The sequence below is a fragment of the Seriola lalandi genome, unplaced genomic scaffold (assembly GCF_002814215.2).
Source record: "Seriola lalandi dorsalis isolate HSWRI2012SDOR001 ecotype SW California unplaced genomic scaffold, Sedor1 jcf7180002054777, whole genome shotgun sequence".
NCBI lineage: Eukaryota > Metazoa > Chordata > Actinopteri > Carangiformes > Carangidae > Seriola > Seriola lalandi.
This window is the reverse complement of record NW_019525330.1, coordinates 213719-228779: the sequence shown is the minus strand read 5'-3', so window position 1 is coordinate 228779 and position 15061 is coordinate 213719. Positions and strand designations below refer to the sequence as shown.

Below are 15061 nucleotides of genomic sequence, written 5' to 3'. Positions count from 1 at the left end.
AGCCATTATCTTTCAGACAATAGATTTTTTGAAAGAAAGTTTTGTCGAGGCTTCATTAGCAATGGCCTCCCTCTGTGGTCTGAATTCAGGACACATTTGGAGCAATTACTTGACCAGAAAACAACTGTCAGTCATTCTTAAAGGGGAAGGATTCCAATTAAAAAACCTCTTAAACCCTTTGGTTTTACTACCATTCTCCTGAAAGCTTTGGTGTCTTGTGTGGTTAAGGAGAGTTTTGTCAGGAGAGAACAACATTACATGTGCTTGTTGCACAGGACTCCAACAGTAGGTCCTTTGCTCACTTGTGTGCAGGGGATTTCAAGGACTTAACTGGGAGTAGCAAGTGCCTACAGTAGATGTTGTTAGTGTCATTCGTCTACTTATGGACTACAGAGACACCATGTGCGTAGCATAATCTGTGGTAGGAACCTGAAGGAAGGTAAGATTACTTTGTGTACTTCCTTTTGCATTCTGTTAATTATGACATTTATGGATATATGAGTTTCCATGATGCCCATTTGTATTAAATGGGCATCTAAAAGAAAATATTTTCAAAGTTCAGCTTGCCTTTTAGTGACTCTCAAGACAGTCTCAGATGTCTTTGATTTATTTTAAACAAAATAAACTGCATACCTTTATACATGCTGAAGTTCAAAAGGTATAAGTAAAAACTGATGGGAAACAGTTAGTAAAACAGTTGAAAGATAATTTGATTATTTTTTCAAAGCACTATAAACTAAACATATTCATAGACCCAAAATGTGTCAGTGTAAAGAGCAAAGATTTCCTAACTGTTTCACTTATGAATTCCTCCTACTTATTTTATGATAGCTGCTTGTCCCCTGTGTCCCCTGTGTGTAGTCAACAATACATAACTGTTTATGATTCTGATTATCAGTCATAATGGAAATTATGCTAACATAGCATTCCTTGGTAAAGTTTTTTTGCTGTAGAAAAAAAAAGAAATTTCTAGAAGATATTCACAGACTATTTAGAGTAATTTATCTTTAAACAAATAAACTTAGTCATGAATGTTAACATGTTTAATTTCAACTACAACTCATGTAAAAACAGTCAAGACTACTGATAAGCCATTAAATTACTTTTTATATCTAAGTGCACAGCCCTGTTCTATTTATGCTGATTTGACTTTTTTTCTTTTTTTTTTGCAGACGAAGATGTGAGCTTGTTCTGCTTTTGTGGAGATAATACATTGAACCTCACGGAAGTTATCCTCGAAGGATACAGCCCTCACGCTTCACACAAAGCTGCTCCATTGCATGTGAGACAGAAGAGCTCTGTGCAACAGCTGCTTTGCCTTTTCTCACTTGGTAGCAGTTTGATTTTTTTCTGACAAGGAAGAGAGAAAGTGTCTCTAAAGGATCGGATGCATTTGTCAATGGATACTCTGGGAATTGTGGACGATAGTTGCCTAGACAACTATGATATGGCAAAAGGTGCCGGTTCAAGCAGTGGAGGCAGGGTCCACAGTATTGATGTCATACTAGGGTTCACTAAAGACCAGGACCCTTTACTCCATTCGGTAGGAGATGATGACAGCCATAAAGCCAATGAAGAAAACCCACAGCACCATGAAAAGCAGGTTCCATCAGACCCCTATGGGCACCTTCCAGAACTGGGTGACAGCTCCCAACACTCTTCCTACCATGGTGAGTCTTTTAAGAAAAGAAGCGTCAGGCACAAAAACTCTCTGAAACATTTCTTCAGTATCATAACGAGTTCAGGGGATTTTGTCTTTACCCATGCAACACGTGGAATTAGAGCTGTACTAAGTTTGTCCCAGTCTCGTACGCAATACTCCCACACAGTTTGCGCAATGTATTGGACCAGTGCTCTTCCATAAAGACGTTCAATGTCACCTTTTAGCAAAGACTGTAATGACGAATTATTTGGTTGTCTAAAATTATAGCGATGTGAATTATATAAATGTAACTTTTACTTTTTGTCCAAACACGCTGAGTAGAAAAGTTTGAACATACTTTCCCATTCACATAAAGAAATGTGTCCAAACATTTGACTGGTACTGTATATTTGTGTGCCTCCCTCTAAAGATTAAACAATTCTCAGAAAATATAATTTTATGTCACTATACACTCACATTTGCAGTGCTATATAACAACAGAAATATAAACGGCAGCCAAATAAGGATGGATTAATTACAAACATGTAGATTCTGTGTCTGCTGTTTTGAAATTAGATTTATTCTATATGAGGTTTACGCAGAAAAAAAACAAACAAGTTGCAATGTTTATTACTTGTTACCATTAAATGTGTTCATCATTTTACATACATTTCCTTGTAACAGGTTTTTCTCTTTTTTTTTTTATCCAACTTTTCAAACACACGTGAAGCTACTAATATGGAAAATAGTTAGATTCCATTCAGGTGCTTTAGTGCCAGGCCCCAGGTATTGTTACTTATTGACACACCTGTATGGGAGTGAGCCTAGATTAATGTAATTAGTTACACCTGCCCTCTTCTTGCTTTGTTGATTGTGAGAAAGGTCCATTCAGGCCACCTTACGTGTTGTATTTGGTAATATTGGGATACTGAAATGTAAAATAGTGTTCTCGGCTGACGCAAGTATGGAGGCACTGGTGGGTCTGGCTGAAAAAAAAGCCAGTGAAATCAGCCTGTTGCTAGCCATTACGACTGACTGCAAATCTGCTATATTTGGGTGTGATGAGGGATGTTCAATTGCTTTTGTTTTACAACTACTTATATCCTAAAAATCTTACTAAATCCTGTTGTAAACATGATATTCACCTGCCATATGCTTAAGTTATCAAATATAACATTGTTATATTCTTTCAAATGATTTATGAAACCGATCAAGCTCTTAGGTATTTTAAAAATTACTACTAAACTGACCTTGCAAAAAGCTACAAACACAACAGTGCTGTAGAATTATGGACACCTACAATCAATAAGCAATTTCCACTGTATTGTTTTTGGGTAACCATGCCTGAATGTGGCCTTCTGTTACTCATTCAAATTAGAAAGATTTCATTTACATCCTGTGGACTCCTGGAAACTACAGATTTTTAGCTACCAAAGGACAAACTAATTATCTCTATATATAGGATATAACTGTGTGAATATATGCCTGCAGTACAAATGATCATGCTTAATAGCTGAAAATAGAAACACTTAATTATCACAGCTGCAACAGTGAGGTGAACAGTAAAATAACCACAAGAGCATAAACACAACAGACATAAGCCAGTGCGTGAGCTAGGACTGAGCATTTCTGTCTGATGGAAGAGCAGGAACACATCAACATTGGAGAAGTGAATTAGTGTACGGGACAGGAGTAATTAGTATTTCTATGAAACCTTTGGTACTTTTTCTGTTGTAAAAAATTAAAACCATTTACGGAGCAAGATTTAAGGAGTATTATCTTTTAAATGAACTCAATGGGAAAGATTGATTCTTTTACTTTATACCATCACACTTTTAGTATGTATATATGATATATGATAAGATATGACTGATACTGCAGGCTACATTCCTTTATTTATTGCCTGGATTTACTTTATGGCCTTTGCATATGGTTATCTCTGTAGTATGCTACAGAGATAATAAACTGGAGCTTCAGAACAATCTTAATAGCACAACAACCTACTTTGAACACAAAGCTTTTGCTACTTGGCATCCTTATTTCAAACCAATGATCTGCTGACCAAACTGCCTTAAGTGATTTGGTATGATTAACGAGCTCAGAGGCATCACACACATGGCTCACTTGCTGTACATCAATTTCTTGGAAGACACAATCTGGACTATGACTGTACTAGGCCTGTGCAGAAGCCAACTAAAATCCCTTGTTAGATTAGAGGAGGCGGGCACTCGGAGCTTTAACTGGTAGCATCTGTTACTATGGGATTACTGCAAGGGAAGAATTCAGTGAAAGACTTGATGTCATTTGGACTCCCCAAACCCCTGGGGTTCACAAACCCTCAGCAATATAGAAGGTCATCAGTCATTAAGCTGTTTTATCATGATGGGAAGATTTCACTTTTTGATCAGACTATATATTAAAATGAAATGATCAATCACACATAAATAAAGATGTTTTCTTTTGGTAAATAGTTTTTGGCTTAAAACTAGATAAAAGACAATATATAGTAGATCAAGTACAAGTTCATTCCTCATTTATTTGTTTTCAAAGAAACAAATAAAAGGTAATAAACACATTTTTATTACTAGTAATTAGGGTTGTCAAAAAAAAAAAGATACTCAGATACTAATCGATACTAAAAGTATTAGTATCGGATTATGTGCTCATTTGCAACAGTATTGATACGAATAATGCCGTCTTCACCTCCAGTTGACACACAACTTCATACAGCACCACTGCAGACAGGCAGGCACACAGCCCATCCTCTCACTCACAGCTGAACACATGAAGGCTAGTTGACGTTCACAACACCAAGCTGGCTGGTGTTGCCAGCATAAAACTAAATTAACATGGCAAGTGCTGCAGCTGAAGGACCTTCGCAACCTGTTTTAGTTGAAATTGAAAAAAGCAAATGTGCCGTTTGGAATTATTTTGCATTATTATTTTACCTGGCTGGCAGCACACGTTAACGCTAGCCGTTTAACTATTAGCAATTAGCTGATAGCCACATTAGCCGTCTGTTAAGTTATCATTAAGCTAGCGGCTATGGCTAATAATAAAACGACTACAGTTAATGTGCGAGCTAGGCAGCAAACGTTATCAGTCCTGCTCATCTGTAACGTTAATAAACAGTGTTATTTAACAGGATAACACAATTATTTGTGTCTGAAAAGTGTTTTATTTCTCTTATAATCCCAGATTGAAGCTGAGAAAAGTCGACCAGGAACTAGACAGAAACAGCGGGAGCCTACACTACCAACTCTATTTGATCAGCAACGAAAATATGGTGCCAAGTCACCATAAGCACAGAAAACAAACAGGGCTGTAGCTGACATTTGCATGTCATATATATACACACCTTACAGTAAGGTTACTGTTGGGTTTTTTTGCAATATTGCAATTTTGACTATTAACTTGAGCTGTCAAAACATTTGAATTATGAATAAATACTAACCAAGTTGTTTTGGAGAAAAAAAAAGTGGCTTTGAGGTATCAATTCCCAATTATTCATTAATGTTATAACTCTTCAGTTTTAAGTTGTTGGTAGGGTAATGTACAAAACTGTCCCTAAACTGATGTACTGAGAGGTTTGCCTTTGTGGCTTTAAATATATAATACTCCTACTTCTCTGAGATCCTCAATTGCTCCCTCAGCTCCACCTTGCTGTGTCCTCATATGCTTGGCTTTACTCAGCCATTATAAAATTTGTCAATATGCTAGTGTAAGGACTGCTTACTGGCTTGATACCAGTTGCACACCAGTTGTTTGTTTAAAAATGTTACGTTAATTCTGATAGGTGTTAATAGATATGAATCCCTAATATGAAAAAAATACAAATGGTTAATGATACCTGTTTTGCTCATTTAATGAAAAACATCTAAACAAAAATTCAAACTTACAATATGTACCCTCTCCTTTATTTAAGAATCTGACCTTTTCTCCGGTGACAAGTGTGATGGAGAAATGAGTGACCTGCAGAAGGATGTGGAGGTTGCTGAGGGGTCTCCAGACACCATGATAGAGGAAGAGCACACTAAAAAGAAACATAGAAGAAACCGTACCACCTTCACCACCTATCAGCTTCATGAGCTGGAGCGAGCCTTCGAGAAGTCCCATTACCCAGACGTCTACAGCCGTGAAGAGTTGGCAATGAAAGTCAACTTGCCTGAGGTTCGAGTTCAGGTAAAGACTGGGCGATATCTTAACCTCCAACATAACACATTTAATTACGAGATACATTATTTTTTGTTTTGCCCTTTGCTGCAAAGACCTATCATCAAACCACTGCTGCAACCTCCAAATCCATTGTCACTACACATACTACCTCTGAATAAGAACAGGATCAGCCATATATATTAGGGATGCATAAAAAGATGAAAATAGTTTTAAATGGAAATGAATTTGGACATCAAAATAAATCTGAATGTTTCCAACTTCTGCACCACCTAATGGTAGTATCATAAAGTACACTGTGGAGGACAGCACAATCCATTCCATTTTTTGTAATTTTTTATAGCTTTATTCTTGCAATTCTGCCTCAGTGCCTGCACCTCACTTCACCATCTCATGTTTTTACATTCTCTATGTTCAGGTGTGGTTCCAGAACCGAAGAGCCAAGTGGAGACGACAAGAAAAGATGGACACTAGCACCATGAAGCTCCACGATTCGCCCATGTTATCCTTCAGCCGCCCCCCAATGCCTCTCAATGCCAGTCCGGTGGCTAACCCGATGCCCCTAGATCCCTGGCTGACCTCACCCATCTCCAGTGCCACGTCTATGCATACCATCCCTGGGTTCATGGGCTCACCGCAGGGCCTGCAGTCTGCATATCCAAGCCACAGCTTCCTCAACACCCCGCCTGCCATGGTCCAAGGTATGCAGCCCATGGGCCCACCTCCCTACCAGTGCCCTCCCAGCTTCAATGATAAATACCCGATGGAGGACGACAGGAGTTCCAGCATTGCAGCACTCAGGATGAAGGCCAAAGAGCACATTCAGTCGATGGATAAAACCTGGCAGCACATGTGATCTGGTGGGGCACTGTGAACGGATTTTTGAGCTGCTCCCATGATTGTTTACAAACTGCTTTTCCACTGTTTGTTTCATGTACCAATGAAGAGGATACATGACACCAAAGGAGTTTGAAGTCTGCTATCTTTTTGACTGATGCTAATAAGCAACTCTCAAAATTAACTTCTCGTGATTTTTTTGAAATTCATTAAAATTCAATTCATTTTGAATGAACCGTGTTTTACCCCTAAGGATAAATGATCAAATCTCTGGGGTCATTTAATTTTGGATTAGCTCAAATTGTTGGGGAATAGACTATTTTGTTTGAGTGAGAGCAAATCTTCAACATGAATGTTTTGACACTTTATATAGAGGAATTTGAGACATTATTGACAATCTGAAATGCGGTATAGTGTATGAGAGGCTTTGTAGAGCCATGTGGTCAGAAGTAGCAATGTTTTTGCAATTTGAGTGATTACTTGGTGACAAATTTCAACAAATTTATACAAGTTTACCGTCTTAATTGAGTGGTGTTCTGACCTTTTTGGTGGAAATATACACAATACTTACCCTAACTCTGTCTACAGTCTCCAGGGTATAAGGTTTCCTGCTCCCATGAAGTGTTAACACGAGGTTTACAGTAATAACCACTGCACTGCGTTTTGAGGGTGTTTGCTGGTATCTAGTCGTTGAGAACTAGGCAGTTTTAGTATGAATATGGTTTCTCTCTTTGCATGTCTATTTGGTTGGATTTTCTCTTTGTTCATTTAAATGGACGGCATGTACATTTTTTTTTTTTTTTACTGTATTTTCAGTTGCTATAAAGTGCGCAAAAATGTGTATTTTAAAACCATTTTCCAACCTCAATTTAACTTTGTTTTGGGTTTAAAGGCAATGTGAGTGTTTTTTATTTAAATCATTAAAATGGCCTTTTGGAGAGCATGAAGTCATGGTGGGGTGGGTGTGTGGGGGGTTATCAGAAGTCACACAGTGTGATCAGGCTTGGAGGCTAATTTAAACAGACAAACTAACCTCTTAACACCTAATTACTGCTTTTAAAGCGATTAACCTCTCAGCCATAGACAGAATGCCCTCAGATGCCCCTGAAAACCCCATTTCAAGACCTGATTAACTCCTCTTAAATTTGTCCATTTATATTATTTCTAAGTTACAGGTACAGCTCGACATATCTGTGTAGTATATTGTGAACCCTATTCATCTTCAGTAAGTCAGGTGAATATAAACAGACAAAGTTAATGGGTGCAAGCAGCCTATCTTACCTCTTGGGAATAGCGCAGTTAAATGCAACAGTTGGACCACAACTAGAAGGAGATAACGTTGCACTGACCTTGCTCAGAGACATAAGGTCATGGTGATACTGGGTGTGTCTTTTTATACTGCATGCGCATTTGGTGTGTGTGCATTAAATTGATGCAGAAGGGTGCTGTGCTAACAAAGTTAATCTTTTTAATTGTGATTTCTTCTGTAGCTCAAGAGAATAGTAACTTGCAAAGCATCATACCAACGCTTTGAGGCACACACCTGCCACTGAAAGTCCTCAGTGGACACCATTATGAAGTGTAAGGAAGACTTATCATCAACATCACTTCAAATGATCATCAATTATCTCTATATCATGGCCTTTAGAAATGGCAGCATCCACACTGTCCGTTTTATAGGTTTTGTTATTTATTTTGTTTTTAATCCCTGTTGATAACAGTGGACTAAAAGGCCAAAGAAATAAAAAAGGAACATATCTTTTTACTAGGAGAAACATTTATAAATGTATGTGGATGTTTATTATCTTTTTCATCAGTTTTCAATATAATTATATACTAATTTCTAGTTCTTTCAAGTTTTTAAATTGTGACATTAATTTTCCATGTGCAAAACACAGAATAAAGTTACAGTAGCACTTCTGTAGAAGCACTTTGGCTGTGGATTTTGTTTTTCTTTCCACACATCCATTAGTGAGCCACCAACATGACTTACTGCTGTTAATGAGCGCTGGCGTACAATAGGCCATGTAAGCTGTGACAGAGCAAGCTGGCCTGATGGATGCCTGTTGTGTTCGTCCAGGCCTGTGGAGCTTTGCCAGGCCGTTAGGCAGATGAAGCTCCACTCCATCAGGCCCAACCAGGGGTGTCAGGAGGCCCCGCCTGCTAGGCTGCAGAGGCCATAAGGGCTCAAACTCTAATTGCCCTCCAGTAGCCTGTGTGGCTTAACTGCTCCAATTTTTGGGGGGATGGAGGTCTGAATAGTGATCTATTTTGCATCTGAGCACTTAGCAACCTAAACTTAATATCCACCATTTTTTGTGACTTAGTCAGTGTTTTGTTTTAAGTTGACATCAACAAGATGTGTTGTTCAAATGCCTCACAACTTCTATCTATCTCCAAATCTATTTTATTATCTATAGTAAAATATATTTGGAGGTTGGTATAGGGTCACTACATTACAAAGGACCAATGGTGTACACAACTTCTCTAAAGGGAAGAAGTGAAAATGAATAACCCTTATGTGTGAAGAAGCTTATTATTTTAGAAAGCTTAGCAGCTTTGGCAGAAATTGAAATATTATTTGTATGGTCTGTTATTTTTTCTTAGTGTGGTAAATACCTCAGTTTACAGTGTCCCAAGAACCAAAGCCAACTGATTGCTGAGGCAGCACTCTATTAGCAGTAAACTGATGAGTTGGGTTATAACCTTTTAGAATAAACCATTTAAATAGGACAAAAATAAAAACAGGCCTAGTTTTTGTCATGTTAAATGGACTACTGCTGTTCAAACCCTTCCAGACATGTTTAGAAAATAATATAGTATGAATGCATTTCAACCACTGTCTATACTGTGCACTAAATCTGCTTTAGAATTGTCTGTAAGAATAATACTAGTGTTTGAGCAAGTGTTTAAGTGTTTGCCTTTGAGACAAGAACAGAAGAATCTCAGCTGAGTTTACTCTTGGGAACATAAAAATTATAAAAAGGTTTACAAAATAATATGTAGGCCACTTAGCACCTTTGCACTATGAAATTGTCAAGGATAGGACATTGTGAACTTTAAAAAGTTATTTCTCTGTCTACCCTGCTATTAATTTCTACACTTTAATTTTACAGGGAGAACAGTTGATAAATATTCACACCAGTTATATGCTTGGGTAGTTAGGCACAATAAATCAGTGGAAGGGTGTAGATGAAAAGTGTCTTCACTATGCTATATTTAGTGATAACCCTCTCTCACCACACCTTTGTCAGAAAGACTTAATGTAGCAACATCCAGAAACTGCAAGAGACGCACCCAGAACTAGTAATTAATTACACACATTATTATGTTATTTTGCTTGGTCAAGCATGACCTTCGCTGGGGCCCAGGCTCTAGTTAACAGGCTGACTAGCGGGACGTGGTCCACGGTGGAAATAATAAGGGAAAGGAGCGGAATTAATTGGGTTTGATTAAGAACACTTTTCAAAGGGACACCATTTTCCCCTCTTGACATAATTGCAGATCACTCAGAGGGTGGGGGGAAGTTGATGGCTGGCGCCAGTTGCTCGTCTTTGGCCCAGTGTTTACTTTGAGAAAACACACGTTACTCAAACAGCACTTTCTTACTTGTCTTACACTCATGCACATGGCATGCACCAACACACGTTAGACAATCACCTGGCTTGAGTGTCTTCCTCTTTACCATTGTATATTGCAATAATGGCTTTTCAAAAATTACAAACTGTATAGCTTTTGATTTTCCCATGATGTTTGCTAAAACAGTACATTGTTCTAAATAATAATGCTGTCAATGTTTTCTAAAAATAATCTTATCTATATTAATGGTACCTTAAATTTTCTTTTATCAATCTACTACCAGACCAGAAAGTCTCCTGTCAATAGTTTGTAGAAGTCTACAGAAGTTATAGACTTCTTCCCCTCTTTTGAAGATATTTGAAATCCAAAGATGAGATGAGACTGCTGCAGATTTTAAAGGGTATATATATTCACTTCCACTAGATGTCACACTAGAGCGCCAGCATCCCAGACCAAAACAAATGCTCCTACAACCACAACTTTTGTGTTGGCCTTTCCCCAGTATGACTTACCTGCCTTCCTTTCACAGCTTGAATGAGTGTTGGCCCGAGTGGTGTGGTGGTTGTCTTCCCGGTTTCATCTCTATTCTCATCCTGTATACAAAATAAGGGTCAGCATCAACATCTCTGTCATTTCATAAAAAGCAGCAAGATCCGATAGATTACTCTTACCTTCTTCCACTACACCCAGTAGCACTGACAGGATGGTTGGCTACAAAACATGTTGGTGGTAAACTTGACAGCCCTGTACTTCAATAGCTGTGACCTTGGCAACACTGTGAAAAGACATCCAGCTGTGTCAGTCCTGTGTGCACAGAACAGACATGGAGATGAATAGGTTGCCATGGGATGATACAGTTGGATTACAGTGATATCAGTGATATATTTTTATGGCATTTCTAGGTATTGAAAATAATATTGGTTTATGTAATTCATATGGTAGTTATGTTCCCTTGTGGTTAAGAGCCAGGGCTCGCATGTGGCCTAACAGTATTCTACACTCACTGCTAACACTGGGTGAAGCTGAGTATGAAGACGCCATTGGATCCTGATTCAATGGCTGTCGAATATCCAACCTAAAACTATCTTCGCCGTGGTAGAATTAGCCACTTTAAGCCACAGTACCTCTGCAGTTGGAGCTTCATTTCTGGAAAGGGCACCCGACTCTGTCCCTTGTTTGGTGGCGGGCGGGGGGGCAGCACTGCAGCTAGAAGCGGGAGTTACGTTGGTCGGCATTTGCGGTGATTCGCACGCAGCAGCCTGGTGCTTAGCTGCTTTAGCATGGCTAGCAAACGCTACCTCACCCATGTTCGACGTGTCAAACGATTTACTGCACAGTGGACATTTTTCAGGTCCTGGGTTCTGGTTTCTCTCAATTAATGCCATATATTTGCCCAAATTAAGACAAATATTATTAAATAGTTTTTTTTATCTGACTTTGTTTGAATTGATCTCTTTCAAGTACAAGTTGCAATCCGGGTCAGAATGTGACGTCACATATGCAGAGTACAATATATCCTAAAATGACGTAACTAAGATAATCTGCTCCAACAAGTTTTATTAAACCTATATCTTGTTTTCTCGGTCGATCTTAACAGAAGCACATCTACTCTATTATACAGGTATTAGTGAAGCAAATTTCTCCAAAGCCTCAGGGTTTATTTATTTTTCCAAAAATGATCCAGGGCTGGAAATTGCTACTCTCAAATTCCACGATTTCCCCAGGTTTTTCATGACCATGTGACCCAAATCATGCCCAGATAATTTACGTGTAGCTGCTTACTTGATTGGGGAGAGCTCACCGCTCATTCATGCATCAGAATTTTATTTATTTTATTTTTTTTTGGGGGCTTTTATGCCTTTAATGGACAGCACAGTGGAGAGTGACAGGAAACAGGGAGGCAGAGATAGGGGGAATGACATGCAGTGAAAGGCCGTCCGATGCGGGATTCTAACCGGGGCCGACTGCAGCGAAGACTGTAGCCTCTACACATGGGGCGCCTGCTTAAACCACTACGCTACACGACGCCCCCAGAATTTTTTTTACAATATATGCATAATAGCCTTATCAAGCCTTTTATGTCTGATGAAAAAGAACTCAAAAGTATTGATATTGACCATCAGATTACAGACTTTTCTAAATGAAGCACTGGAAGTGATTAGTTTTTCCATTAAAATGTAATTTAAGTTCAGCAATTGAGAGGTTACACAGCTGGCAAATATACTCATTCCTGGAACATTAATTGTATAAAAGGGCAAAACGACCATTACTCAGCATTGCTTTATACCACTGGAATGATTTGTCAGCTAATAGACCATCCATTCTCAATGGTAAAGCATACTTTTTCTTTTTGTGTAATACTTCAATTTTATATGGCAATTTAATAGTAACGATCAATACTTACAATAAGTATACCTCTTGTCAAAGAAATATAATTATTTTCCCTTTAATCAATATTAGACATTAATAAAGACATGTCAGTCATGTTTTATGTGATGTCACAGAGAAGGGCAACTCCACGCAAGATCCAGTGGTCTGGTGACTTGATGGTGGGCAACACCACAGCTGTGATGTAATTCAAGTCTGTGCGCCTTGGTTTCTTGTAGATAGGACAGACATAGAGTTTAGGATCCACCGGTGCAGTGGAATTGACGGCAAACATATGGATGACAGGCAAAGGTATGAAAAGCACTTTGGGTGAGGACTCAGTGAGACAGGTGTTCTTCCTGTCCCAGCCAGCGCCATCCAGGAACAGACCATATACATAAACTCCCTCCTGTTGATGAAAGGTAATTAGTGACAGAACAATGAATGTTTTCTAAAATAATAACTATTAATTGTTCACTTGTTTCACATCAAATGTCCAACTTGGTTTATCATAAATGCTAATGTACACTTAATATGAGATTTATGTTTGACTATTATTAAGTGGTGTATTGTTAGTAATATCATGCTTTTTGACTCACTGAAGGGGAGGCTGTGATCTCCTCTTTTCCCTGCTTCAGTACTTTGTTGTGCAGGGTGACAGTGTCCAGAGCCCAGCCTTTGTTTGCCCTGGTTACTTCTTGTCTCATGGCTGTCAGGAACCCTGTAAACATCCCCCAAGTAAGACATGAGCACACATTGATCTGAATACAAATCAACCTTACCTATGGCGACAGTTCTTAATTTTAGCACATCTTACCACCAATAAACTCAGCATTTCTCAATAAATCACGGTAAATCTGTTAACTACAGTGAAGACTACAATGACTTAGGACAAGCATTTATACAACCAGTCTAGTTGTTCTACTATATTGGTGAAAGGCAGCTATAAAAATGCCTTATTCCACAAAAACCTGTTACCTACCCTGTGGGTTGAAGAAGCCTGTCATCCAAAAGGTTTTGGGTCTTCCATCAAACACCCAGCTGCGGAACTGTTTGTTTCTCTCTAGAAGCTCAGTGAACCAAAAGCCCAGTGTGGATGACTCCCAGGAGATTTTCCTCCACAGATTTGGCACACGGGCATCGAAAATATTATCCAGGGCGTCACGGAGGTTCTAAGAGTCAAGTACAGATCAGTAGTTTCACTTTAACCCCTTAAAAAAAATTCTAATTTGAAAGATAGTTTAAACATAACATAGTTTAGGAATAGAATACATTTTTACATGTTACATTTAAAGTGTTTCAGTATACACATATCCAGTGAATATGAACTGTGGGAAATGTTAGAATAAAAATGCAAACATGTACTGAGGTTAGTATTTTAAGAAAGAAAGTGCAAAAATCTGACCTCGCTCATTATGATAGTGCCATCAATGGCTAGCTTCAAGTCAGTCAGGCTAGTGCGCACCACACGGATGATCCTTTGCATTCGATCCACCTCCTGACGTAGGAAGATGTTCATTGGTCTCAGAGCTCCCATCTTCAATAGCCTGTCTTTGACCTTAACCCATAAAAGAGTTTAGTTTAGATTTTAGTCAGTGCAAGAATTGGTAACTAAAACACTAATGGTCAAACAAACAGACCTCATGTGGCACATAATTAGGGGGCAGTTTCTCCAACATGTCCTCTGCCATGCTGTAAACAATGGACTCTCTAGTCTCTCCTGATCCCCCTCCGCTTTCCTTGGGCTGAATATTTGTGATTGTGTCTAGCACTTCAGCAGATGTGTTTGTCTGATACCTGGTCAACATTTAACAGAAAGCAAAAATGCTATGTTAGTAATAACATTACACATTTTACTATCAGACATTATCATCATAAATAGTTTTAGGATGTCTCCTTACGTGATATCAGCATTAGGATGCAGCCCCAACGCTTGGGGTGAATCTACAGTCGGCAAGCTCTCAATGTATTCCATGTACTCCACTACTGTCTTGCACACTGGAATTTTGTAATCCGTGTAGAAGCAAAATGATGGGTCAAACATCTTTTTACTGAACCACACCTGCAATTAAAAACACAAAAGTATTGTAATAAATTTGATAAATGTTGATCAAGGAGATATAACACACGAACAAACACAAAAATGGGGTCATTACGCGAGCAAAGCACTTGAGCAGGCGTTTGTCATAGTCATCTGTAACCCTTCCTCCATATTGCACCTCAGCTAGCATGTACCGCACAGTTACCCATGACACATCCTGTGAGGGGGAAAAAAAATACATAATGATGAGTGAGCTAAGGTGACAACAAAATATATAAAGTTAGACTGCTGAATTCTCACCTTCTTGGGACCACAATCATCCAAGTGTCTCTCAACAAATTCGACACTTGCAGTGAAATCAGCAGAATTGAACTCATAAGGTATGTTCCAACCCAGTGGTCCAAATTTGCGTCGTTCCTCAA

The 15061-nt window shown here is 38.7% G+C and overlaps 2 protein-coding genes across 2 annotated transcripts in view; one reads left to right on the top strand and one right to left on the bottom strand.

Moving 5' to 3' along the window:
- Positions 1-246: 246 nt before the first annotated feature.
- LOC111669125 (retinal homeobox protein Rx2-like) lies at positions 247-9617 on the top strand. Its single transcript, XM_023425363.2, has 4 exons — positions 247-439; positions 1173-1670; positions 5568-5824; positions 6234-9617. The coding sequence occupies exons 2-4, from the start codon at positions 1388-1390 to the stop codon at positions 6669-6671; spliced, it is 978 nt and encodes a 325-aa protein (XP_023281131.1). The 5' UTR covers positions 247-439; positions 1173-1387; the 3' UTR covers positions 6672-9617.
- A 3098-nt stretch (positions 9618-12715) lies between these two features.
- LOC111669161 (dynein axonemal heavy chain 8) overlaps positions 12716-15061 on the bottom strand; it is a 36318-nt gene continuing 33972 nt past the window's right edge. The window contains exons 82-89 of the mRNA XM_087179069.1: positions 14940-15056; positions 14755-14856; positions 14500-14660; positions 14239-14395; positions 14004-14156; positions 13581-13770; positions 13198-13319; positions 12716-13007 (exon numbers count right to left, since the gene is read on the bottom strand). Coding sequence (XP_087035195.1) covers positions 12720-13007; positions 13198-13319; positions 13581-13770; positions 14004-14156; positions 14239-14395; positions 14500-14660; positions 14755-14856; positions 14940-15056 — 1290 coding nt within the window. The 3' untranslated portion in view covers positions 12716-12719. The remainder of the gene's footprint in view (positions 13008-13197; positions 13320-13580; positions 13771-14003; positions 14157-14238; positions 14396-14499; positions 14661-14754; positions 14857-14939; positions 15057-15061) is intronic.